Source organism: Hippocampus guttulatus, chromosome 5, assembly GCF_054856545.1.
Source record: "Hippocampus guttulatus isolate MCC_2025c chromosome 5, RoL_Hgut_1.0, whole genome shotgun sequence".
NCBI lineage: Eukaryota > Metazoa > Chordata > Actinopteri > Syngnathiformes > Syngnathidae > Hippocampus > Hippocampus guttulatus.
In genome coordinates this window covers 1,564,737-1,591,688 of record NC_141265.1, presented here as the reverse complement: position 1 = coordinate 1,591,688, position 26,952 = coordinate 1,564,737, and the positions used below count along the sequence as shown (strand labels likewise).

Genomic DNA, 26,952 nt, shown 5'->3' with positions numbered 1-26,952 from the left:
AACGCGCCTGCTACTACCTGCTAATGGAAGGTAACGCGCCCGCCCGCTACTTGTCGCTAATGGAACCCGACGCGTGTTATTACAAGAGCTTGACAGGGAAATGATTGGGAGTGGTAGTATTACAGTGATCGCTCGCTATTTCGCGGTTGGTTTATCGCAGATTTTTGCCACATCAAAAAAATAAAGAAAGAAAGAAAATGCGAAAATGCCGAAAAAATTCCGTAAAAGATCCGTGAGAGGCAGTGACAGTCAGCAAAACGACAGCGAGTCACATAGAGCAACATAGTTCAAAAATCAAGGTAAGTAGTTAGGTAGTTATTTGGTTGGTAATTTACAGTTGATAGTTATTTACCAAGTCAGTTAAAAAAAAATCAGTCCTTTGTGCATCCGAAGTTAATTAGTTGTTGAGTTAGGCAGTTGGTCAGTCTGTCAATTATTTAGTGAGTTAGTCTGTTGATAAGTTGGGTGTTCTGAAATGTTGATGACACATTTCTGTGAGGCAACATTTGATGTCTTGTAAAGCATTTTGCTTAGTTGATGGTGACTTCAGTGTAGCTGAATAAAGATAATTCTGATTCTGGTTCTGTCTGGAAATGTCTGATGCTTTGCATTGCATTAAGAACGTCTCGCACACTCTGCGGGTGCATGCGCGCGTGTGTGTGTGTGTGTGTGTGTGTGTGTGTGTGTGTGTTTGTGCAAGCGTCCATCGCAAAGGTCAGAGTTATCAGTCACCAGAGCGGTCGCAGTGAAAATGTCACAGTCGGCTCCCTGCCGGAGGACTCTTGACTTCTTCTTGACTCGTCCTCCTCGCGGTCTCTGAGGCCGCGTCCATTTCAACTCTCGTCTCCTATTAAAACTTAAATTCCACATTTATTTTCTCACCTCTTGCTCTGCGGCATAATTGACTTATATGAGATGAGAACCCCATTTTGGGGCTACAAGTGGCCACGGTGAACAGAGTCACAGGTGCAGCGAGTCAGCGTGCGAGTATGGAGTGTCCAGTTTACCAGAATGACCTTCAGTTAGAAATGACTGCTTCCATTTTTAGTTGCCTTCGATCTTGGGAGATTGAAGTTTGAGTCTAAATTGAGAAGGACGGGAAATGTCCGCGTGCGGATCAAAGACTCGCACGCATAACGCGCTTCAACTTTCAACGCTTCTGACTCGGCGCTACCTGCGCCATGCGACACTTTTCCAATTAGCCTCAGCAAAAATGAGCGACGGCTGCGCCGAAATCGCTGCCTTGCATCGCGTGGAGGCGGACGCCGCGGGTGTCTTCTCATTTAACGTGAGTCTTTGATGTCCTCGATGACTTTGGCAGCATGCCACCCGTCCTGCGCCTCCTGCTTCCCCGACAAGCCCGACTGCGTGAGCTGTCCGCCGAGCGGCATGTTGCATCGTGGGAAATGCCTGCCGGCCTGCCCCGCTCAGCACTACGGCGATCACAGCAGCAGGTGCAGAGGTAACGTGCCGACAACACCTCTGTTTCTTAAACGCCTCTGCTTATTTTCAGCAAGACAATGGCGGAGCGCATTCTGCACGTGTTAAGTAGCGAAAGTGTACCGGTACGAGACTGGCCTGCCTGCAGTCCAGACCCGTCTCCCATTGAAAATTGTGTGGCGCTTGATAAAGCAGAAAATACAACGGCGGAGTCTGTTGGACCGCTGAAGCTGCACATCGAGCAAGAATGGGGAAAAAATTCCACCTACGAAGCTCCAACAATTGGTGTCCTCAGTTCCCAAGTGTTTATTAAATGTTGTTAAAAGAAAAAAAATTATGTCATGGTGGTAAACATGAACCGGAACGTGTTGCAGCCATAAAGTTCTCAGTTCATGATTATTTCCTTCAAAACACCTAATATTCAATATCTTGTCTTTGGGGTGTATTCAGCCAAATGTGGTTCAACATAATTTGCAAATCATTGGATTCGGTTTTTAATTTGTTTAACACGACTTTCCTGCTTTCTCACTTTCTTTCAAAAATAATTCTTGGTGTGCCTCCAGGCTGCCACAGCTCGTGTGCATCATGCTGGGGTCCGTCGGCGTCTCAGTGCACGTCGTGCGCACAGGGCCTCCTCCTCCACCAGGGGCAGTGCGTGGAGGCGTGTGGCGAGGGCCTGTACCCTCACGGCCACACCTGCCACAGTAAGCGCGTCCGGTAACATCCGTCATCCATTTCTGGGACGTTGGCTGATGTAATTTGCTACACTTGGCGTGCGTGCAGACTGTCACCCGTCGTGCCGCCGGTGCGTGGGCCCTCTGGCCTCGGACTGCCTGCGCTGCCTCAAAGCCGCCGAGGTGCTCGCCCCGCGGTCGCGTGACCTTCGACCTCCGCGCGGGGTCTGCGCGGCGGCCTGCCCCGCCAACTCCTACGCCGACCACCGGCGCACTTGCACAGGTAACGTACAAACATGCAATTGGTCGACTGGATGACTGCAAACGGACACAATGGGTTTTTTTTTCGGGCTCCATAAATGGTCATTTACAAGCGTGTTTGTTGAGATATGTCGCCAGTATTCGGTTGCGCTGCCCCACTCCCTGAGCCAGTTAGTCATCAAATCATCAGATGCTTCGGCAAAATATGCTCAAGCAATATCCTCGCGCTGGAGTGTTTTATTTACCCCGGTCGCTGTCGTCATTCAGGTAATGCAGGAAAATTGTCAAAATGAAGTCTGCCGGCCAGCAATGTTGTCGTCTACGATCGCGCGATATGCAAACACCGGTTTGCTGATGGAAACGTCAATCCCTCTCTCACGCGGCGTCACCGTGCTTGTGTGCGTTTGAAAATGGGGTTCTGTGAAATGTTGTTTGTAATGGCCTCATTTTTAAGGTACTTTTACTGCGCTCGCACACACACACACACACACACACACACACACGCACACACTAACAGCTCCTTCCCGACAGCTTTTTTTTTCTCCCAATACATTCAGCAGGACGACAACAAAGAGTCAGTGGAGTGTGTTTTGTTTGTCCACTAAGTGACGGTGTGAAATTGTATCCACTTAGCAGCCGTCTCCGCCTTTGAGGGTCATCCCGCGTTCAGCAATACGCTTTTTGGCAGCCGATGTTTTTCACTTTGTTTTTTATATATATACAGTATATAAACAATCAATGAAGCATTATTTCTATAATCCACTTATTATGAAATATCATTTATTTACATCGTATTGTGTAAGGAATTGACCGTACTTGAGATCACAATTTTTTTTGTTGTCAAGCTGAATTATCTTTAATCACCAGTCTTATGAAGAGAAATTCTATTTTAGCTTGTAAATTTATTTATATGACACCCCCCCCCGCCCCCCACTCGTACCACCACACAACTTTTTTCAACAGCCACACACGGCACGGGCCAATAACAAATGATAATAACTGTTTGCTATTACCGTTTAAAAAACAGATTGTTATTCTTCCATATAAATGTCTGTGTTGGTCAGGTACGAATAGTTGTGCTGTGTGGGTGTTTTTTTTTTTTTTTTGTTTTGTGGCAGCTTTCTTTCTGACAGAGAGCGCCCCGGGAATGATTGCAAATCGATGGGCAGCATTTGGCTTTGTTCGCCTTCATTCGTTTCGGTGACCTTGTGGGACAAACATGGTGCCGGCGTGGCATCACATTCAATTGTTGTTGTTGTTGTTGTTGTTTCTTCTTGTAAAAGAGCAGAAAAGTCCTCCAAATGTGATCGAGGGAGGCCAAACTGCCCAAATGACGGCCTTCGTGCGTTAGCTGAAATGAACAAAGACAATAATTTTTTTTGGGGGGGGCCCCCGCCGCCCCCTAAAAAAAACATTTGGTTCATCGAAGACCACATTGCCATTGATACTTAGGAAAACATGTCTGTTGAAGTTGGTTTGGACACAATCGTTTGGTCTTGGTTTGTTCGGCTATTTTGAAGACTAAAATCTCTTTTGCTATTTATGAAAAGGCATGAGGCTCATTGAAGATGTTACATTAGCTTAGATGTTTGTCAAAACATATGTTCGCTTCGTTGAAGACAAAATCAATCATTATAAAAGCATGCCCGTTAGGTTTTGCTCCCAAATGACATTGAAGGTTATCAAAACTTGGATTTGCTTCCTGCGTTTGCCTTTCATATTATTGCAAAACACACAAAAAAACCCAAAACAAACAACGACAAAAAAAAAACAACCCACTAAGGTCACCAAAGACCAAAACATGTCTTTGATGTTTACAAAAGCCTGCTGGGTTCTTGAGGTTCTTCAAGTCGAAATTGTCTTTGCCTTTGCAAAGTAAACGTCGTGTTGGCTCCTTGAAAACTGAATTGCTTTGGATGTTCCGAAAAATGCTCAACTGAAGACTAAAATGTCTTTAATGTTTATTATTAACTGTGTTTGAGTTATAGAATTGCCGGTATTGCTGTACAATTGTGTGTGCGTGCGTTCGTGTGTACTCCCCCTTCTCCTCCTCCACTGCCCCGAAGCGATGTACGGAGATGGCGCTTTAACAAGCACACCAGACTGTCAGACTCCAACATTTACACTTGCGCACGAGTTGGAGATGACAAGTTCCCAGAGAGCGCAAATTCCAGGCTACACGTCCCACTCGTCTCCTGTCAGAGACAAAGAAATCCACGTGTGTCATAATTATTGTTTCCGCTTGCCGCCCTCCCGCCTCCACACTCTTTGGTGTTGACAAAACATACGACAGGGGGTTCGCCAAAGATTGAAAATGATCTTTGATATTTGCAAAAATTGTTTTTTAAAAAATCGTGTTTTTTTTAATGTTGACAAAACTGATTTTGGGGGATGCACATGTCTTTGGTGTTTGTTTTACTGAATTCTAAATTGTCCTTGACGTGACAAGGTTCAATGAAAGATTAATTTGTCTTTGATGTTTTCTTTGAAGGCGAAATTGTCCGCGATGATAATGAAAAAAAAATTTCTTGGACGATAAACTTCTATTTGATATCTTGGAAAATATGCAAGTTTCATTGTATTCTATCGTGTCTTTGATTCATTCGTCTCTTGTTTTTTTGAAAAAATGTGCACCTTAGTTCCACTGAAAACTGAATTGTCTTTGATATTTACGGTGGTTTCAGTGACTCACGTTTGATTTTTACAAATGAGCGTTAGGTGCTCTCCAAATTGCCTTTGATGATGACGTCTATCTGTTCCTATGAAGACTAAAATGTATTTTTTTTTACAGAAATGTCGGTATCGTTGAATGGAAGTTTATCTTTGGCTTTGACAAAAATGTCAGGTTTATCAATTGTATAATATTGACCAAAAAAAAAAGAAATCTCAGTTTGGTTGCGTGTTCACTTGGCTTTGATGTTTACATAGACAAAAAACAATTGTCTCTGAGATTTACAAACGCACCAAGTGTTTGGAAGACTTACTTGTCTTTGAGCTTTCCGGCGGGAAAAAAAACTACTTTGCATGCACGGGTGAGTTGACTCTCTGGCATAAAAAGTATAAATCAGGGCCGCCCGCCTCGATACTGAACTCAATGCATCGTTGCAATCGTTGCTGCAAAATCAGCCTCATCGACTGGCAAAAAATGTCCAGAATCAGCGGGAAAGTGAGTAATGAGGCTGATTCCGTCGCGCTTGATAATGTGTCAAGCCAGCGAATGCTCGTATTAATCAATACGCGCTCCGACTTTATGTATCACACTTTAGTGGGAGATGAGAGCGCACTGAGGAATCTCAAAAAGCTTGCCCTCGCGATCTGGAAACGTTCCGTTTCGTACCGCGGTCCCAAGAAAAATCATTTACTTGAACTTTCAGTCAGCTTTCTTTCTTTCCCAGGAATCGAGTTGGCGCTTGGGTTGACAACTCAATGCTACGCTGTACAGGAAAACACATTGGGTTTATTGAGCACCTACTTGTCTTTGATTGTTGCAACAAAAAAAAAAAATGATGTTGATGTTTACAGAAATGCACAATAAGTTAATGGACAACAAAGGTTTCATTGAAGACTCCCTCATCTGCGATTTGGTGTCTTGGTTGTCCTCGTTTGCAAAACAGACTTCACGGTCACGGAAAACAGAATTGTCGGATGTTTACAAAAATGCACGTTGTGTTAATTGAAGGCTTGAAACTGTCTTTGCTGCTTACAAAAAAACAAAGCAAAAAAAACACGTTTGTGTTTATGGAAGACTAAATTGTCTTTAATACGTACAAAAATGCGTGCCGTGTTCATTGAACACTTGAAACGGCCTTTTACAAAATGCACACAAGGGTCATCGAAGAGTCTGAAATTGTCTTTGAGGTTTGACTCAAATGCTTTTCGTCTTTGATTTTCAGTCAGGTGAATTGATGACCAAAATAGTCTTTGTTTACAAAGTGGGCATTAGCGTCACCAATGACGTAGTTAGTTCTCTTTGACATTTCCAAGAGTTACATCAAAATATACTTGGAAAAAGTCTTTGACGTCGGACGTCGTGGAATTATTTGCCTTTGATATTTACGAAATCTGCATGAACTGCCGACTCAAAATTGTCTGTGACGTTGACACAGAAATGGATTTTAGGTTTGTTCAAAAACGTTCAAAACCGTCTTGATGTCCGAGTTGCCTTTGATGTTTCACAAACAGCTACTAGGTCGGGAACATTGCATCACTGACTTTGATATTTATGAAAACACATCGTAGAACTTGGCCGAAACGTGTTGTTTTTTTTTCTTCTTCTTCTTGCAGAATGTCACGCGTCCTGCTGGCACTGCACAGGACCGTCTGCGGACAACTGCACGTCGTGTCCGTCGCCGTCCAGCCTACACGAGGGACAGTGCGTGCCCGCGTGCCCGCAAGGATTCTTCGTACAGGACGGCCAGTGTCAAGGTCTTTACCGTTTTCAACTGACACGGATCAGATTCGGGCGAATTGTGGATGTGCTGCAAAGGTGTTGATGTAGAATTAGGGTTTCGAATGTTGGGGTAAATTCAGGGTTGAGACTTTCAAGACCCCAGATTTGCACTTTAATATGGGGTTTCGAATTTTTGAGTTTGAAGCCAAATTTGTGATCATCAAACAACGGTTAGGGTTTCAAGATTGTTTGAAATGACGGTTTCAATGCTGTGTTTGGGTTACAGGTTAGGATTTCAAGGTAGTTCAACGTTTGTTAAAGCTTGTTTTAGGATTTCAGCAAGAGCTTCTGTTTGGAATTTGTGGTTTCAAGCCTTGAATCGGATTTGAAATTGTTTTTTCAACACAAGTTTAGGCTTTCAAATTCAAGATCGAAAATATGGTTTCCAGGCAGGGTTTGGTCTTCAGATGAGGATCTGAAACAAGGTTAAGGGTTCCAAATGTGGATTTTGAGGCAGGTTTGTGATGTCAAACAAAAGTTGGGTTTCAATTTAAGGTATGAAACCGGGATTATGGTATTGGAACTCGGGTTTCAAGACCGTGTTAGGGATTCAAATTAAGGTTTGAACATTGGGTGACAGTTTCAATTTCAAGATTTTAAAATGAGGTTTTCAAGACAAGCTTTCAAAGAATGATTTCAAACCTGGATTAGGGTTTCAAATGAGAGTTTCTCAGGTTTGGAGCTCAAGGTAAGGGTTGTAAATTAGGGATTGAAACCAGGACGAACGTAGTAAATTAGGGTTTTAACACTGTTTTAGGCATTCAACCTTTGATGTCGAGCCCATGTTAGGGTTGTAAATTCCTTTTTGATGTTTTCCTCCGCCGTTGCCTAAACTCCACCAGCCTGCCACCCGTCTTGCCAGACGTGTTCGGGCGCCTCCCAAGCCGACTGCACCTCGTGCCCCCCGCTGGCCGACCTGCAGGCGGGCCACTGCCGGACCGGCTGCCGGGAGGGCCGCTTCCTCCATGCCTCCACGGCCCAATGCATCGGTAAGCTTCATGTTTACCGCTAAATCCACATACGCCTTCTTTTTTGGGGGGTGTAATTCCTCTGTTGATGCCTAGATGGCAGCACACTATTTTGTTTTAATATTGGACGTATGAAAGAAAAAGAGTGAAAATAGGAAAACCTCGTTTTTGCTGAAGCTTATTGAATGTCAAAACCTCTTCAATCCAGCTTTTTATGCCTATAGAAATCGACGGCTTTAGGTTTGTTTTATAAAGTGAGTCTTTGGGCACGATTGTCCGTGTATGTTGTGAGATGGTATGGTTGCTTGGTGGGGAAAAATGGGATTTGGTTACTGGAAACAAATAGAGGACTGGGTACATTGTTGGTGTTTGTACTATATTTTCTCAAGGCACCACTGTAGCAAAATAAAATAAGCTCTGAAGTTCTGCTTTCGGCAGCTGCTGTTGTTTACATCCTTGCTGAGTGGTGGGGGGAGGGGGGGGGAGACATTTTACTGATCGGGACCGCTCGCTGAAGATGGAAAACAGTCTGAAGAGGATCAGGACGAGATGGAGGAGGTTGCGGAGGCGCACCGCCAGCAATGCACAGACTTTTAATTACACTTTCTGATGACGCGCTGTTCTCACTCGTTTAAGCGATGCGCCTGCGCAGATTTATGGACTCAGGCGCGCATCAGGAGATTGGGCCCAGGGTCAAGTGCAGCCAAAGTGGTAGTTAATAAAAGATACCTTGTGGGGTCATAAAAGTACAGCAGTCATTATTTCACCGCCGCCTCCACCTTCACACTCCAATGGCACGTATACACACACACACACACACACACACACACTCCATTGTCCTCTCATCACATTGACTACTTGTAGTTTATTTTACAAGCAACACCTTTTGTCGTAATTATCCATGCGTGACCTATGTTTTTCCTTCCTCCCAATTTATGCTTGTCTGTCTGGCTAGCTAGCTAAATAGCTACATACATCTTGGTACACTATGTATGTATGCTATTTAGCTAGCTACCTGTACATCGCTACGTAGCTAGCCTTCAAGTTTTGAACGGTTCTTGTTCAAATTTACACTTGGGGTTGCTAATTGCGTTTGAATCGAGCGTTCTGGTTTGAAATTTGAGTTTAAAGACAGGGTTGGAAGATTTCAAGACTGAGAGGATTTCAAACTAGGGCTAGAATTTCATATGAATGTTTCAAGACAAGGTTAGGTTTCAAATTAGGGTTTGAAACTTGGGTTATGGTTTCAAGACAGGGTTGTAGTTTGAAACTAGGGTAGGTGTTAAAATCAGGTTTAGGGTTTCGAAGTAGGGTTTGAAACTTGGGTTCGGAATTCAAATTAGGGTATGAAGACAGGATTAAGGATTTAAATTCAGGTTGAAAGGCAGGGTTGCTATTTGAAACAAAGGGTTTTGGATTAAGGTTTCAAGATAGGATTGGGGTTTCATATTAGATTTTGAAACTTGGGTTTAAAAAAGAATAAAAAAAGGGTCAAAAGGGACCGATCCCATAGTTGAGTCAGTTTGACCAGACGTTTTCTGTATTTCAATTGATTTTGTGATGTTAATTGTATTTTATTTTGCACAACACAACAAAAAAAAAGGATTCTTTTAAGGTAAGGTTAGGATTTCAGACAAGTTTGGGTTCAAAATTCTGGCTTGAAGGAAGGAGTTTGAAACTTGGTTTAGATTTTCAAAGATTTGGGGTTCAAGATCAGGTTCTGGTTTCAAATGAGGTTTTGAAGACAAGGTTATTTCGATTCGACTCAATGAGCCTTCTCGCTGCAGCTTGACCGATGTGATTTGTTGCCAGAGTGCAGCCCCGATTGCCAGCGGTGCACGGCCGACCTCCAGACAGGCGTCGGCAGCGTTTGCCTGTGGTGCAAAGGACCCGGCGCTGGCGCCTTGTTGCTAGGCGACCACTGCGTCCCTCGCTGTCCACGGGACCACTACGGCCGGCACGGAGCCTGCATACGTAAGAAATGGCAATGGCGCGTGATTGCAAATCCAGGCGTTCCTTCCGAAAAAAAATCGGATGTAATTGTCAGAAGAAATGCGACTCTCCTGGTAAGATCCTACTTCTTCTTTTCACTAAAAAAATCGTTGGGCAAAAAAAAAAAAAAAAAAAAAATCCGATTTTCGAAGAAGATACGACTTTCTTTACCTTGGGAAATGTGACTTAGGTGTTGGGGCAAAAAAATCTGAATTCATTGTCTGAAAAAATAAAACTCATTGTCTAAAAAAACGGTGACTTCTATGTCATTAAAATACAACGCAGTTGTCCGGAAAACAAGCTTCTTTGTTTCATAAAAGATATTTAATTGTTAGTAACAATATGACTTTCTTCTCGGAAAGGACAACTTTTTTTCCTCGAAAAATTCTGGCTCGACTTTCTTCTCACAATGTTTTTTTTTCCTCTCCCAAAACATGTGCCCGTTTACATTCTTCCTGTTGTAAGAATCTCATTTTATTCCCCAGGATGTCACCAGTCATGCGAGGCGTGCAGTGGGGCGGGGCCTCATGCCTGTACTTCCTGTCACGCCCTCAGCGTTCTGCTTGCCTCTGGGGAGTGCGCCCCCCAGTGCCCGCTGGGTTACTACGACAACGGCCGTGGGGTCTGCGAAGGTCAGTCCATACAACCAACCCAAACAGGCCACCATACCTTCTCTTTTGCCGATTTTGGATCGAAAAAATGAGCGCATTCAGATGCAGGATTTTCTGGCAACCATCTCCAGTCTTTATCTTGGACATATTTTCTATTCATCAAAATGTTCAGATACAAAAATACAAAAAACTTTAGTCTCATAACATAAAAACAAATAACATCATAAAAGAACCCCAAGACTCTAGATACAATATTTGTTTATTGTTGTATGTCCAAAGAAACCAAATGTTACATTCTATGCATTTTTTTCTACTTTTTTTTTTTGTCTTTAAAATCCAAAATCAAAATTAATAGAACTTAATTCTCTGAACATGTATGAATTTATTTTGTGGATGACATTTTGGAAAACTATATATTTTCTAGATTTTGCAGCTTTTAAAAGTGACACTATGAAATTGTTGGGGTTTAATTCTTGTAGAATGCTGACCTTTTTGACGTTTTGACTTTATTCTCAGAAAGACACACGGACGGTTTTAATTCTGCTTTTATTCTGTTATTCTATCATGTGAGACTTCTGAGCTCACAATGGTTTTGTCGTTTTGCGAGTTTGCAAGTGTGTCGTTGTCGTTGACAGCGTGCAAACACCAGTGCCTGACCTGCGAGGGGGAGGACGCCTGCACTTCCTGCCGCGACCCCGCCAAGGTGCTGCTGTTCGGCGAGTGCCAGTACGAAGGCTGCGCCCAGCAGTACTACCTCAACACCACCACGCGCACCTGCACGGGTAACTGCGGCAAGCTTTTCAAAAATTCCCGCGCCAATGTTTCATGTCAACATCAAAGCACAATAGCCGAAATCGAAACTACACATTCAGTCCTTCAAGTCACTTTTTAAAATGTGATCGTATTTTCAAAATTACACAACAAATAAAATGGGCAAACTTGAACTTTCCACCAACAGAGTGCGACTGGAGCTGCAACGCCTGCCGAGGGCCCCTGCGCACCGACTGCCTGCAGTGCATGGAGGGCCACGTGCTGCGCGACGGCGTCTGCGCCCGCGGGTGCCCACCGGGATCCTACCGGGATGGAGAAAGATGCCTCGGTCAGTTGGCAAGCGCACAAACCGTGCCCATCATCGGCCGTGCTTTGCCCGTCGTACGGACGAAGCGAATGTCACCGGGAGAAAGTAGCCACGGAAACGTAGAGACAACAAAAAGGCAAAACAGCAGAACAAATGTCAATGAATGATTTCAGTTACATTTTTGGCAGTGTTTTGCAGATGTCATCCTTTTTGGGGGCGGGGGCGTGGGAGGGTGTCACATTCGGCTTGCTTGTTCTCCCTGCCACGCGATGACAATGAAATGACACTTGCCATTTTCAGGCTGCGATGACGCCTGTGTGGAGTGCAGCGGTCCCGGGCAGTGCCAGCAGTGCCAGCCCCCCTACGCCGCGCTGCGTGGTCAATGCGTGCTCCAGTGTGGCAGGAACTACTTCCTGGACGCTGACGCGCACTCCTGCCAACGTGAGAGCTTCCCTGCTCGTTTTTTCCGACAAAGCCTATTTATCAACATTTGCCGTTTGGGTTCTCAGCCTGCTCCACCGACTGCGTGCTCTGCGACGGAGTCGGACGTTGCCGAGCTTGTGGACAACAGAGTTACCTCATGGAAGGATACTGCACCCCCGACTGTGGACAGAGTTACTACGCCCATCCAAAAAGTAGAACCTGCCATGGTAACAACACTTTTTTTTTTTTTTTTTTTAATGCGGAGTTATTGCTTCTATACCGGATTCCCTGTGTCTTGGGCAGCATGGGTTCTTGAGACTTTTTTTGTGGGTCTACCTCTTGATAAACTTGCCGAGCCGATTTCATGTGGCTAAGTCAAACAAGCTTTGGGAGCTGAATTTTCAAAAGCTTTTGGGAGAGTACGTCTTTGAAGGACCAATGGAAAATGATCCTAAAATGGCCATTTCAAATCAAACTGACAATTTTGTCGTTTCGGCAAGGCTTCCTGAGACTTTTTTTGTGGGTCTACTCTTGATAGACATCCCTACCAGCGGAATGGGCTTCACAGGCTGAATTTTCAGAAACTCTGGTCAGGGTTTATCTTTGAATGGCCATTTCAAACCAAAATGGCGGACTCCCCGCCATTTTTACAGCATGGGCTCCTGAGACTTTCTTGTTGGTCTCCTCATGATGACGATGTCTACCAAATTTCATTTGGCCAAGGGGGGGAGGGGGGGGGAATTAATTTTTATAAACTCTCTCCGAGGAATTGTGATTGTAAACAGGAGGCATCCTGTATATTTTTGGGTCTGCTTTTTTGCGGGTCTGCTCATGATAGACACGCCTACCAAATTTTACGTTGCTAAGTGAAACGGGCATCGGGACCCGAATTTTCGAAACGCCCGGAGTAGTAGTTGTCTTTGACCCAAAATGGCAGACTTTCTGTGTATTTTGGGTCTTGGCTTCTTGAGACTTGTTTGTGGATCTGCTCACGTCTACCAAATTTGCAAGACCTCTCTACGTGGTGTTAGCCTTTGATTTGAAGAAAAAAAAAAAGCTCGAATGATACATTTCAGTCATTTAATGTCATGTAAAAGCAGACTAGTTCCATCCTCACTCCCCCTCCGAAGAAAGAACGAAAAGATGTTTTAAAACTGATGTGTTATTTAAAGGCCGCGGGCTGACAATTTTTCACTATTCCCTGAGCGGACAGTGAAAGATTGTACATTTCTCCCGCAGAAATACATTGCATAACATGTCATAAATCATCGCACAAACCAAGCTCTATCCGTGGTTTCCCTCAGCCTTAAAGGTACAACACTGCAACAAGAAAGATAAAAGCACTGGAAAAAAATAAGGACATCACTCTCGTGGTATTGATGCTACTATTATTTTATTTTCGGATCTGTTCTGCCAGAACCCCAAAAAACATGTCGAGACTTCACAATAATCCCCACACGGGAAATCATGAGTTACTCATGATGCAGCGTATGCAAATTTAATCAAGGCGCTGTCATAAATTACCCTGACGACCTCAACGCGTCACATGAAAGAATAAATCAAAAGGTTGACGGACAGGTTAGCAAAGCCGTGCAGCTTGTGCTGATGCGCGTCGCGTCGAAAAATAAAGCATTGTCGTCACTGTCAGCAGGAAAGACAAATTGCACACCACCTCGCTCGTCAAATGTTAACGACGGCGAGTGTGTCGGCAATATTTAGCCGCCACCCACCCGAAACAACAAATAAAACGCTCACGAAAGAAATACTACAAGCATGCAGAGCCATAGGATGAATTTCCCACTATTGTCATCTAATAAAATATAAATAAATATAGGATCTAATAAATCAAGCGTGTAAATGATCTGAGAGAGTGCATACATTAATAATAATAATAATAATAATAACAGATTTTATTTATAAGCGCCTTTCAAGACACCCAAGGACACTTTACAATAACAAAAAACACAAAACAATACGGGTTGAGCAGCGGCAGCCAAAACGTGCCAGCGTTCACTCAACCCGAAAGTCAGAAAGAAACAAGGGAGGGAGAGGGGGAGAAAAAAACCCCACGCTCGAACTACCCTCATTTGAGGATAATTTGAGTGAGGCAAAAAACTCCTGCACAAGCATATGACAGTTACAACAGGTCACAAGACATAAACAATGAAGACGGTGAAACAAGGGAATGTTGGAGGGAGGGGGTGATGGTGGGGGACTAGCTTCCGTCCGTACTTTCATCAGGGGAAGGTTAAAGCGCATCACTTGACCGGAAGAATGAATGTGAAGACGGAGACTGCCACCATCGCTAAGTCTGGCGCAAGGCAACTCTTCCAAGCCTTTTTTGGACATGCATTTGACTGGGAATGAGGTTAAAATGTTATTTGAAGTCAGCTATTACGTTATGTTTGGAGTCAAATTGGCCCGTTTGATGTTTAAAAAAAAAAACAATCGGCAGGAACGCCCTTAAAACAAAAAAGTCTCAAGAAGCCATGCTTAAAAAGTCACATAACATCTTCCATTTTGGTTCAAATCATCCATTTGACCCACCAAACAATCTCAAGCAGCCATGCCGGAAAACAAAGTGCAAGTCTGACAATCGGTTTTGAAGCTCCTACTTTAGGGTCATTTCCAGAGGTCGACCAATAGAATTTTTATAAATCCATTGACCGAAATTTCATTTATTCACATAAAAATTTGGTGGGCATGTCTATCACAAGTAGACCTACCAAAAAGTCAAATGAAGCCGAGCCTAAAATGATCCATTTTAGGGTAAAGGGCTTCTAGTATTTTACAAAGACAGATCGTCCTCGAGGTTTTGTTTTTTGTTTTTGTTTTTTTTTAGCCCGCCCAAATCCTCTTTTATATCATGGGTAGACCCACAAAAAAACTCTCAAAGCCATGCTCGAAAAGTCCCAGAAATTTGCCTTGAGCTGCCATTTTTGGGTCACCCTCTCAAGAAACACACAGCACACCTTCAAAAACAAAACCGCTCGTCGAATTTAACTCACAGATTTGAAACTCATGTATATCGACATGGGTTACAATAATTGCAGCAATTTGAGAATAATTGTATAAATGAATGTTTAATATGCTGTGGACGTTGTCCCCCTTTCAGCAAACAGCAGCCCCCCGACGCTCCACATCAACGGTTCCCTCCACGTGCCCCTCGGCGGTTCAGTCCCGCTGACACCGACTCTGGTGCAAGTGAAAGATGCCGACAGCCCGCTGGAGGCTCTCGTCGTCCAGCTCGTCCGGCGACCCGCCAACGGCCGTCTGCTCGTCTTCCGAGGCGGGCGGGAGGACGAGGAGGAGCAGGCGGCGGGGGAACGGGAGCTGAGCGACCAGGACAGCTTCACGTGGGCCCAGTTGGCAAGCGGCCGAGTTCACTTTCGACACCACAAGGGCAAGGCGAGGTGAGGCCATTCCGCCTTGTTTTTGGATGGCAAAGTTCCATCTTGAGAAAGCTCAGTGGGACGGACGGGAAGCTTCATGGACGCTATTTTCTTCCTCACTACGAGAGATGAATTCTTCATCACTGTGACTTGAGAATTCATGTTTTTGTTTCTTCATTTGAACCAGTGATGAATTCTTCATCACTACGTCTGGGGAATTCCTCTTTTTCTTCCTCATTGGAACCAGTGAATTAGTTTTTTTATTCTTCCTCACTCAAATTGGCATTCTCGAGAACTGGAAAATAACAGTCTATTTTTTCCTCACCACAACTGCTGTTTTTGTGCATTTGAGTTTGTGAATGTTTGTTTTCTTCGGCACCAGAATGGTTGAAAGCACGTACAGCACTTTTCCACTCACTAGAGCTTTGTTCGTTTTTTCTTTCTTCCTCACTAAAACTGGTAAATGTTTAGCGCTTTAATATTTTATTATGAATATTGCATAAAAATAACAGACCATATTTGTGAATGTTTGCATTTCCTTCTTTACTAAAAATGTTTAGCATCTTTTCTGATTGGGGACAAGTGCTTAAAATTAGTTCATATTGCATAAAAATAACAGCGCAGGGGTGGTAGGGGGGTTTAACAAAATGAAATGGACCATGTTCCCCCCCCCCCCCCAAGTACAACTGGTGAATCGTTGCATTTCGTTCTTCTCTAAAAGTGTTGAGCAATTTTTCTAATTGGCGAATCAATGTAATTTCTCCCTGACCCGTGCTTCAATGCGTATGTTTTCCTTCTCGCTGGAATTGGCCAAATTTTCTTCTTCGCTTGCGCCAACTAATTCAAGTATTTTCCTTCATCCTCTACAGGACTGGTGAATTCACTTTGCGAGTGGCCGACCCTCAGCTGGCGTCTCAAGCAGAAACAATTCAAGTTCAAGCACTCTCAATGCGGGTGAGCCACACGCATGCACACACGTCTTGAGTTTATCGAGCGGCGCTTGTGAAATATGAAAAAAGGAATTGAATTGGGCAGCCTTCATAAAGTCAAATGATTGTCATCTCCATCTCCCGTTTGATTTTTTTTTTCCCCTGGAAATGCAAATTTCCCGTCTCGTGTCTATACAAAATACAGCAAGGAAATGCAGCCTTTCCGACGGGATTCCCAAGCGTGTCTTTTTGCGTCCGTTGGAATTTCTGAGCGCGTGTTGACCCTCACTGGAGGGCTGCGAGTGCTTCTTGCACCACACATCACAAGCAGTGACGCAACCTTCGCTCTCCACTGGAGGAAGGTTACCGGATGTATTTTTCTTGATATTTTCATCACTTCGCCAACCGCCGTAACAAAAAGGCAAAGGCTGCGCGCTCGACACTTTCGTTTAGCATGTAAATGCCGGCCGGCCTGTTGGAGGATGCGAATCGGGGTCAACGTTTCACGGAACGTAACCAAGATGGATATGTTGAGAAAAATTGAAAATCAAGCAGCACGCCTACAACACAGAAACAAGCCTGAGAAAGAAGAAAGGCTTGATTGAAATCTCCGCCGGCAGCCATTTTAGCGAATAAAATGATCTCACAATCTGATAACCGAGCAACACCCTCAAGTTCCCCGAGCTGAGTAAGTGACGGAAATTTACCTTGCAAGTTGGGACTTTTGGAGAATGAAAAGGAGCTACGATTTAAATTGCGTGCCGGGGGGAGTAAGCTCACCACCAGATCTTTTCAAGGCACTTTTTTTATGCCGGTTCTTTCAGAGCATTTTGACCCACAGAATATTGTGTTCTGTGGCAATAACAGCACCAAACTGAGACTATCAAATTGCCAGAAAATAAAACAAATGTTTCCATTCAGCAATCGAACGTGGATCGGTGCCACCAAAAATACGGGTGTCTGACCAAAAAGCAGAGAAAATGAGCTTTTGGGGAAAACAAACATGTTCAGCAAAACAGACTTTGCTGCTATTATTGTTTTGTCTTGACATCTCAAACTTTAAAACAGTCAAACCAAGACTGAAAAAAGGATTTTTGGGGAAAAATAAGATGGAAATTATGTAACAAAAAATGCGCCGTGAGTGACCCTGACTCACTGCATGACTTGGGTTGAATGTCTACTGCTTTTTTTTTTTTTTTTTTTTTTTTTTAGATGACATTCGCCCATTTAGTCCATGAACAAAATAATCTTTTCTCACATTTGTTACATACAGTGACACATGCATTTCATACCTTATGTGTGCATATCGCTGAGGTCGGGCAGAATCCCTCAACATAATCGCTATTCAGGAGACACAAAAAAAAAAAAAAAGAGATGGTCAATAGTTTATAAAATGACCACAGCCACATGCAGATAAATTTGTGAAAAATGGGAAATTTACCAAATTTTCACAACATGGTTTTGACCTGATATTGTCTTGGCATTTCCTGCCCTGACAATTGACGTGACAGGCCGAGATTCTCCGCCAAGTCGTTATCTTCTACTCAAAAGCTGTGCTGAAAAAAGACATCCATGTTTGGTGGCAGTAAACGGTTGGATTCCACTTGAGGAATGTCGATGTCCACAGCACTTGGTGTGGAACTCTGGTCTTTTTGCGACAGTCGTTCACGGTGTCCTTATTGGGGAGTGCGTTAACCACACAGTGCCGAAAATGCAAGTGTAAATCAGTCCTTCTGCAGTGCATTGAAAGACCTCACAGCTTGCACGCAAAGAAAAACAAACATCCCGGAAAGCCGGCAGTACGCACCGGAAGGATTTTGCACCCCCATGAGGGCCGATGACGGCACTTTCCCAAGCTTCAACCCCTCCTCTTCCCTCACTTACCTGCAGCTCCGCGAGACAAGGTCAAGCCTCCTGCATTGAGTGTTTGTTTGCCTCAGGAGGAGATTTACTTGTTTGCCTTTTTGTGAGTTGGCGTGTCTTTGTGCAGACACACACACACACACACACACACACACACACACACACACACACATTGACACACTTTGTTTTGCTGCAGTGGGAAGACAAGTTGGGATTTTCGTGGTCGCCCGGGGGGTGGTGGTAGGGGTGGGGGGGGGGGGGGGGGGGGGGGGGCTCGGTTGTCTGTCTGCTGGAGATAATTGCTCCAAAGTGAAGAAATTTGTCATCGGACCTTAACTGAGTTGTTGCTTTGTTTCGTGGCTCAGTCGCTGTTTGTCTGCGATCGTCGCCCTCTGTGGCGCCAGCTTGTTTGTCTCTGCGTGAACCTTTTTGCTCAAGCTGTCATCACCGCCACCCGCATGGGAACAGCAGGGCAAGGCACTTGCAAATCAGCAGGAAAAGGCCAAGAATAAAGGACCGGGAATCCAAAATGCTGCGAAAGACTTGGAAAAACGGTGATGAAACACCAGGGGGGAAAAAAACCCGCTAGAATCATAATATGAAGATATCATTTCATCTCTTCCTGTGGGTAGAAAGCAAAGCGTGGAGAGCATCTGTCTCCAAAATGCACAGGTGCAGTGGTTGAGCGATCGATAGCCAACAGCCTCAAAATATGTACACCGTTTTGGTATTCTCAGCGGTTCCCTCTCTCTCTCTGGCAATTCGCTTCTTCCTTGACAATCACACCATGATTTTGTGGTTCAGTTAAAAATATTAAATAAAATACGGTACAGTATGTTGTATGTCGAGGCTAAGAAAGATGAGGGAAAACTCGAAGAAAGGCTCGGAAAAGACTGCGGTGAGAGCGGGGGAGGGGGTGTCAGCAAAGTTTACCCAATAGATAATCTTCCCCCGGCGTCCTGTTTGTGACTTGCAGCCACCGAGGGTGCTGGTGTTATCGCCCCTATCGGTGGCGGGTCCCGGCGAGGCTGGAACCATCACCAAGTCCACTCTTGCGGTGGACGATCCCGACAACCCGGCGGACGTCTTGCTGATGCTTCTGGAGGCTCCTCGCCACGGCCGTCTGACGCGTGTCCACGGCGACCAATCGCTGAGCCGCTTCAAGCTGGAGGAGCTTTCTCGCGAGCGCGTGCAGTACGTCCACGATGGGTCGCGGGAGGCGCAGGACCACCTGGTGCTGCAGGTCAACGACGGACACAGCTACCAGAATGTTCTGCTTCAAGTGCGCATTAATCAGAAGGTAGGAAATCCTAACACCGGCTTCCAACCCTAATTTGGAATTTGACACCCTAATCCTTTGTCATCGGTAAACTTTTCTCGAAACCCGACCTGTGTCTTGAAACTTAAAAACCAACTTCGTCCTGATTGGTTGAAAGTCGTTCCTGCTCATTCGCTTCATGAACATTTCGCGTGACAACATGTCAGCGCGTGCCATATGCTAGGATACATTCATGAGCACACCACCAGAAGGTTCGACTTTATTTTCTTTTTTTTTTTCAACTCTCACCATCTGGACCATTTGCAGAGTTCTGTGGAAAAACCCTCGAAATGATTCTACGTTGTGTGTTGAAAACTTGAGTGTGACGGTTGTGTTTAAGGCGAATGACTCGCCTGAGCTGCGCTCGGCCCCGGTAACGTGGGTGAAAGCGGGCGGCATGGTGAGACTCGGCCGCCAGCAACTGCAGGCGCACTACAAGGGGGTCGGCGCAGACCACATCGTTTTCACCATCCTGGACTCTGACGAGCAACCCAAATACGGTAAGAAAACACACGCTACATTGAAAGTCTGGAGACATCTAACAGGGTGCTAATATGCTTCGGTCCAGTAGAGGTTTATCGGCGATGATAGGCTTCTGTTATGTTGCGGGTCAAATTGACCCAGGAACATTATTGCTTTTCGTCAAGATCGAACAAAACAAGGATATACTATCAGTATGGGACATCAAAGGTTTAAGGCCATTTAAACTCTCATGGCATGTTGTGGGTCACAATGACCCGGGAAAACAAGGACATAACAGGCTGGTTGAATGTGATGAGAAACTCTACTTTCCACAAACATGTGGAATTCGTGAGGATAATCGGCTCGGATAATGGATGCATGATGTCATCTTGATTTTAGACTTAAGGGGGGGTCAGTTTGACCCGCAGCATAATCGGATGATTAAATATAGAACACAAGTGGTCCCCTTTCTCCATCCAGGTGAAATAGTACTGGCGTCCATGCCTGCCGACGGTCCGCCCGAAGGTTGGAACCCGACGCTGACGGACAACCGAGGCTTTACCGCCACCACCTCATTCACCCAGCAGGACGTAGACGACGGCTCGGTGTGGTACCGACACTTCGGCAGTGGGATGCCGGCCGACTCCTTCCGCTTCCAGGTCGGTGAAAATGTTGACAGATTTTGTGCGTGTGTGTGTGTGTTATATATTTTTTGGGGGGTGGGGGGGGGGGGGGGGGGTAAATACATTGTGGTTAAAAAAAGTATAAGCGCTATCTTTCAAGGCGGGGGATACTTTCCAGACCTTTCTTGGTTCTATTGTGTGTCCACGTTATAAATGGGCAGTGAGTGTATTCCAATCAATCTCTTCCTTATCAACACGACAAAGCAGCCAAAAAAGCTTTGCAGCTCCATCTAATCAAGCATCTGTCAACACCCGTTCTTGGCTCTGTCTATTGTCACAAATTGATTTTAATTATTTGCCAGCGCCATTCAAACGACTAATCTCGAGTGCATTTTCAACTTGATGCTGTCAAATTCCCGCAATCCTTGCCTGGGCTGGAAAAGAAGGTGATTAAACAGAGTTGGGGGGTTTTTAATGGAGTGATTTCAGAATGCACCGCAGGACTCAATAAGCAGCCGTCCCTCCAAAGCAATCAATTCACAGTTCAGCATTTGCAAAGATGATCATGTTCACCACTGTGGGCAAAAGTGTTATTAAGGTGTCTTAATTAGATGAATCCACCCATGAGTTTCCTTTCGAAATCTGCCTACGATAATACAAAATACCACCACTTCTCTGTCCATTCAGACCTTACCTGGAATTCAATCCAAACAATTCAGCCTTTGCACCGATCAATAATGATGCTTAACACTCTTGTTTTTTTTTTTAATCTTATCCTTGCGGCAAGCCTACAGTCATCAGGAGACAGGGTTTTTTTTTTTAATGATTAACATGCTTTTTAATGGTCCAATCAATTCAGTCTTTGCTTGGTTTAGAAGTGGAAAATTGAACGGTAACCAGGACCTCACAGCAGTCAAACAAGATACGAGTTTGTCAATGGCAGAGCCATTTCCCATAGTAGCTGAACTGTGCTAGGTAGAATGAAAAGAGTAGCGGGCCAACTACAGAGCCCTGTGGGACCCCATGTTCCCCTGGACACAGAGAAGAAAACACACACACATAATCAAAGGTGAATTCCTCCAGAGAGAATTTTGAAATTGCAGCCCCCCCCCGTAGTCAGTTTTAGTTATAAAGTTTATTTGTCATTACGAGATGCAAATAACTTCTGTTATTTGTGGTAGGTGTTTTATTTAGCAACGTATGTTTTTTTTTAATCTCCTCAGGTTTCCACAGAAGCCGCTGCTGTCAGGCAAAGTGAACCGCAGACATTCAGCATCGGAGTCTTACCGCAAATCCCCGGATTCCCTCAGCTCAACCCGGACTGTGATCTTCAAGTCACGGTGAGGCCACGCGTCACCAAATGTCATTCATGAGACTGCCCGCAAAGTTTGTCTCACTTACCGACTTGACATTTTGTAAGCGTGTCCTATCATGAACAAAACCACAAAAAAAGTCTCGAGTCCTGAAAGTCTGCTGCCATTTTGGGGTCATGTTCCTTGTGGTTTTGTGCGATTGCTTGTAGGCTAAAATAGACCTGTAGGCTTATTACCTCAAATTTGATCACCTTGTAACGCGTGTACATGTGGAAACAGGCTCTCGAGGATCGTGTGACGGAGATAACGCCCTCAGCTCTTTCCTTCATGGACTCCGAGACCCCCAGTGATCGTCTCATCTACAACATCACAAAACCGCTACTGGCTGGACAAGGTCTCTCACAAACATAGTTTTGATCTATTTCAGTCCATATCATCTCCCTTTTTTTTCCCCCTCTGGTCACCAGGCGCCATCGAACACCGCGACAGGCCGTACACGGCGGTCAGACATTTCACGCAGGCGGACGTGGACAACGGCAAGATTTTCTACAGGCCGCCCGCGGCCCCCTCGCATCTGCAAGAACTCTACCAGTACTCCTTCATCGGTAAGAACCATGCGACCATGCGTCATTTTGCAACATGATTAAATTTTTACAAACGGCATCGGTATGATATAGTTCAGTTGTGTGGGGTGGAAAATATTTTGACAGTGTTAAAAGTTGAGACCCTGCAATTAAAAATATTACTTTTGCAATTTGTTTTTTTTTTTTTTAAATACAGCTCATGTATTTGATCATTTTTCATTTTGTGGGTGTTAAATACCCACATTAAATATTCACTTTCATCCCTGCAATTATTTTGTGCAAAATTTGCCATCACTGGTTTCACGTTTTGATCAGCTTTTTATTCGCCTTTTATCTGCCTCTTGCTGTGACACGACTGCGTATGAAATGCTAATGCTAGGCTACTAAGCTGGAGTATATTTTATGTCAAATATTAATAATATCTCAGTGCAAAACTTTCCGAATAGAATACTTTTCAAAAAAGCTCCCAAAGAGGGTTAGTGGAAATAAGTTTGCATATAGATTTGGTCTCACACTTAACGCATTTGAAAACGTTTTTTATGTACACATTTTATGTACAAAAATAATGTTGTTTGTTGTTGCAAAATTATGTATTTTAATTATTTTATTTTATGTACCTGTTGCTGTGTGGAATAGAATTAAAAAAATATATGCTCCAGTGCAAAAAAATATTTACTTTTCATTAGCATGGATTTTTTGTCACCTATTTAAAAAAAAATTTAATTTAATTAGCATGCCTGTGTTCAATGGCATTTATGAATCCAATCCATTCGTCATACACGCAAGAAATCAAAATTCACATTTGACGTGTATTTCAACTTGAAGCTTTAAAACACTACAATTATTAACGTCTGATATTTTTACAACAATTTGAGAGAATTGCTGAGTTTCTGAACAAATGAGTGGTGATACCTGATGGCAGTTTTTAGTCCACATGAATATCGACTGTTCTCTGATTTCCTGCAGGTCTGCCCGAGTCATTGAGTGTCTACTTCACAGGTAAATCAAAAAGAGCGCCACCTGCTGTCTGCCTTCAATCAATGTTAATTTTCTCTTTCCTCTTTTCCGTTTCTTGCTTGACGACGCTCCATAAAACACAAATCTCGATCGAGTCAGCCCCACAAGGCAGCAGCTTGACCGAACGTTTTGCATGTGATGAAAGGCAATTCATTTTTTGGCGCGTGTGTGTGTGTGTGTGTTCTTGTGTGCGCGTCAAGTGACCGATGGCGAGCACACGACTCCCGAGTTAGACTTTGCCATCCTGCTGCTTTCCAACCACCAGCAGCCGCCGATGTTCCAGGTTCTGGACCCACTCCTGGAAGTCGACATGGGTGGGCAGGCCGCCGTGGGTAAGGAACTGCGCATCACGACAGACACAAAAACAACACTTTTTTTTTTTTTCCGGTAAGTATGATTGGTAGAAGTAGAGTGGAAGCTTCATTTAAAATAAAAGAGAGAAAGGGGTACTAAAAAAAAGAGATTGTTATTGCATCAAAATCTGGGAAGTGGGGGTGGTGGGGGGGTTCGTCTTTTAAATTTAAGAATTGGAATAAACTATATATAGAGAGAATGAGAGAGACACACACGCACACATTTAAAAAAATGTAATGAAAAATACATTAAAACACCAAAGAAATGAATCACGAAAGCATACTTTAAATTAAAAACCAAGGCGGCCAGCAGCTGGCGGTGAGCGACGCCGACACTTCCCCCGACGAGCTGGAGTTCGAGCTGGTGGAGGCTCCGGTCCACGGGGAGCTGCTGAAAAGCCAGGCCGGCACCCACGTCAGGATGACGAACGGTGAGACCTTGCGTCCCGCGTGCAGACGTTCATCACTAAAACGTACTGTCCACTACCCACAAAAAGGTAGATTGTGATAACGGACAATGAAGGAACTTTGTCGAAGTGAGTTGAGGAGCATCATTTGGACATAAGTAGCCTTTCCTCCCCTCGGTCAGGCGACATCTTCACCTTCGCCGACGTGACCCGCAACTCGCTGCTTTACCGCCACGCCGGCCTCTCCGGCCACGACGACGACGCCTTCACAATTTCGGTCAGCGACGGCATCTCCATGGCGACCGTCGCCGTGCAGGTCGCGGTGCTGCATAGCGGCGGCGGCGGGGCCGGCGGACCACAGCGAGACCCTCACGCCGCACTTTCCATGGAGGTGGGCAAGATGAGCAGCACCCTCGTCAGACGCTCGCATCTGGCCTACACGGTGAGTCCGTCATGTGAATATCTATTATGAGATTCTGTGTGTGTGTGTGTGTGTGTGTGTGTGTGTGTGTGTGTGTGTGTGATTATTTGCACCTCGGTAATATCTTTCCATTTGTTTTGGTAGGATGACTCATCGCCAGACGAGCAGATCCGCATCCAGCTGGTGTCGGTGCCGATGTACGGCATCCTGACCAGGACTCCGGACCAGCAAGAAGCGCAAGAACTGAAGGAATATTCCACTTTCTCCATGGACGACATCAACCGCGGAACCATCAGGTGGCCGCCAAGTCGCCGGCGAGAACGGCGTGCGCAGCCACGATAGAGAGATGCAGCGCATCGAGAGGATTAGAAAACGGATGGATGGATGACGCCCAAAGATAAAATATGATTCACTCCAATTGACGTTACGATACGATTCGCTCCTTCTATGATGCAATTCACTCAAAAAACATTCACTCCAATAACAATCTTGTACAATCGCTCCATATGATGTCATCGAAATGATTCACTCCAAATTTAAGACCATTCACCCCCCCCCCCCCCCCCAACTGTGATGCGAGAAGATATGCTTTCCGTGTCTCGTCAGATACATCACTTCGTTGGAGACGGGCAACCAGCCCATCACGGACGTCTTCCACTTTGTCGTCTACGACGGCGACAACAATCGTCTGGACAACCAGATGTGCACCATCACCATCACCTCCGTTGCCAGGCAGCCGCCCGCCGTCGCCGTGCGCAGCGGAATCGAGGTTACCATGCACATGACAACTCCGTTTTTAGGATGATGATGATTATTGGAGCACCATTTGGGCTGTGTTCAAGCTTACGCGGGGAATGTTTGTTGTCTGGCGACTCGATTGTATGTATTTTAATGGTTGTTGGCGGTGTAGGTCCAGGAGGGCGGTCGTGCGCAGCTGACAACCAATCACATCTTTGTATCCGACCCGGACACGCCGGGGAAAAACCTTCTGGTTTGGCTGGTCAGCCCGCCCGAGTACGGATTCATCGAAAACACCAAGCAAGGTAAGTAATCTTCCTCCTCGTCCTTCTCGGTTCTTGCTCATGGCCGTCATCGGTCATGGCGACATTCAAAGCTGAGGCCTTCCTCAATTTTCCCTGAATGCTTCTCCGACGTCCCCAAAAATAATATTGGAGAAAAATATGTGACATTACTTTAAATGTGAAGCTGTCCATCACCGGGGAAAAGATTGCATTCCGGAAAATGGAATATATCAGTGGCAGGCTAGAAGTGAAATTATTGGCGACAAAATTGGAGAAACTGCACTTGAGGAAGGTCTCGCTGCATGTCAAGTTTGATGATTGGCCATGAAAAGCAAACCACAAGATTTTTGGGGGGGAAACCTCAGCCCTTGAAGCCAGTTTGTCTTGTCGCAACGGCAAATTTGCTCCACCTGTCTCAGGTAGGCCTACAAAAAAAGTCTCAAGAGGCCATGCCAGAAAAGACGCAAGAAATCTGCAGTTTTGCTTTGAATTGACTATTTCAGGCTGAATTTGGTCATTTTTCGGGGGTCGTTCAAAGGTTTGGAAAATTCAGCCCCCGAGATCTGTTTTACCTAGCAACAGGAAATTGAGTAAACAGGCCTATCACGAGTAGACCCACAAAAATATTTTGACTTCAAAATGGCGCCGCCAGAGTGGCTGCCTTTCCAGCAGCTCCTATATTTTGTTGTTCTACTTCTTCCTTTCATAACTTTGCTGCTGTGAATTGGGAATTTCTCCATTGCGAGACTAATAAAGGCTTTCTTATCTTAAAAAGCTCTCAAGAAGCCCCTCCCAAAAAGACACTTTGAAGGCTGCCAGTTTGCTTTGAAGTGGCCACGTTATGGTCAATGTGTGAATTTTTCGAGGTCCTTTGAATGCTTTGAAAATTCGGGCCCGAAACCAATTTCACATCCCAACATGAAATTTGGTCGGTATGTTAATCACGACTAGACGCACCAAAAAGTCTCAATAGGACATGCCTTAAAAGACACAAGAAAATGACCATTTTGCTTTGAAGTGGCGACTTGAAGGGGAGTTTGGTCATTGTCAGAAAATTGTCGTTGAAAATTTTGGAAATCCATCCCCCAAAGCCAGTTTTACTTAGCCAGATGAAATTTGACAAACACAAAATTTGTCATTTAGCTCGAAAGCACTGATTTTATTGATTTACTTATTGTATATAAAGCCCGCAGAAGCCTCGGCACGCCCCCACCCTTGTTGGCTTCCCTTAACACCACACTGGTCTTGATTGAGATTCCGCGCAGGTTCCTCTTCAGATAAGAGACTCGTCTCGCTCACCTTCTCAGAGTCACATCATGATGGAAGTGCAACGTGACGCGTCGCCATTAAA

At 44.7% G+C, this 26,952-nt stretch overlaps 1 protein-coding gene across 1 annotated transcript in view; it reads left to right on the top strand.

Moving 5' to 3' along the window:
- fras1 (Fraser extracellular matrix complex subunit 1) overlaps positions 1-26,952 on the top strand; it is a 98,048-nt gene that overhangs the window by 46,866 nt on the left and 24,230 nt on the right. Inside the window, exons 15-40 of the mRNA XM_086111280.1 lie at positions 1,322-1,462; positions 2,004-2,144; positions 2,224-2,397; positions 6,660-6,800; positions 7,668-7,814; positions 9,606-9,767; positions 10,271-10,417; positions 11,032-11,178; positions 11,355-11,495; positions 11,775-11,915; positions 11,984-12,124; positions 15,013-15,310; positions 16,159-16,243; positions 19,058-19,381; positions 19,740-19,899; positions 20,342-20,520; positions 21,708-21,824; positions 22,077-22,191; positions 22,265-22,402; positions 23,348-23,380; positions 23,599-23,730; positions 24,054-24,182; positions 24,341-24,600; positions 24,724-24,875; positions 25,186-25,348; positions 25,490-25,622. Coding sequence (XP_085967406.1) covers positions 1,322-1,462; positions 2,004-2,144; positions 2,224-2,397; positions 6,660-6,800; positions 7,668-7,814; positions 9,606-9,767; positions 10,271-10,417; positions 11,032-11,178; positions 11,355-11,495; positions 11,775-11,915; positions 11,984-12,124; positions 15,013-15,310; positions 16,159-16,243; positions 19,058-19,381; positions 19,740-19,899; positions 20,342-20,520; positions 21,708-21,824; positions 22,077-22,191; positions 22,265-22,402; positions 23,348-23,380; positions 23,599-23,730; positions 24,054-24,182; positions 24,341-24,600; positions 24,724-24,875; positions 25,186-25,348; positions 25,490-25,622 — 4,041 coding nt within the window. The remainder of the gene's footprint in view (positions 1-1,321; positions 1,463-2,003; positions 2,145-2,223; positions 2,398-6,659; positions 6,801-7,667; positions 7,815-9,605; positions 9,768-10,270; positions 10,418-11,031; positions 11,179-11,354; positions 11,496-11,774; positions 11,916-11,983; positions 12,125-15,012; positions 15,311-16,158; positions 16,244-19,057; positions 19,382-19,739; positions 19,900-20,341; positions 20,521-21,707; positions 21,825-22,076; positions 22,192-22,264; positions 22,403-23,347; positions 23,381-23,598; positions 23,731-24,053; positions 24,183-24,340; positions 24,601-24,723; positions 24,876-25,185; positions 25,349-25,489; positions 25,623-26,952) is intronic.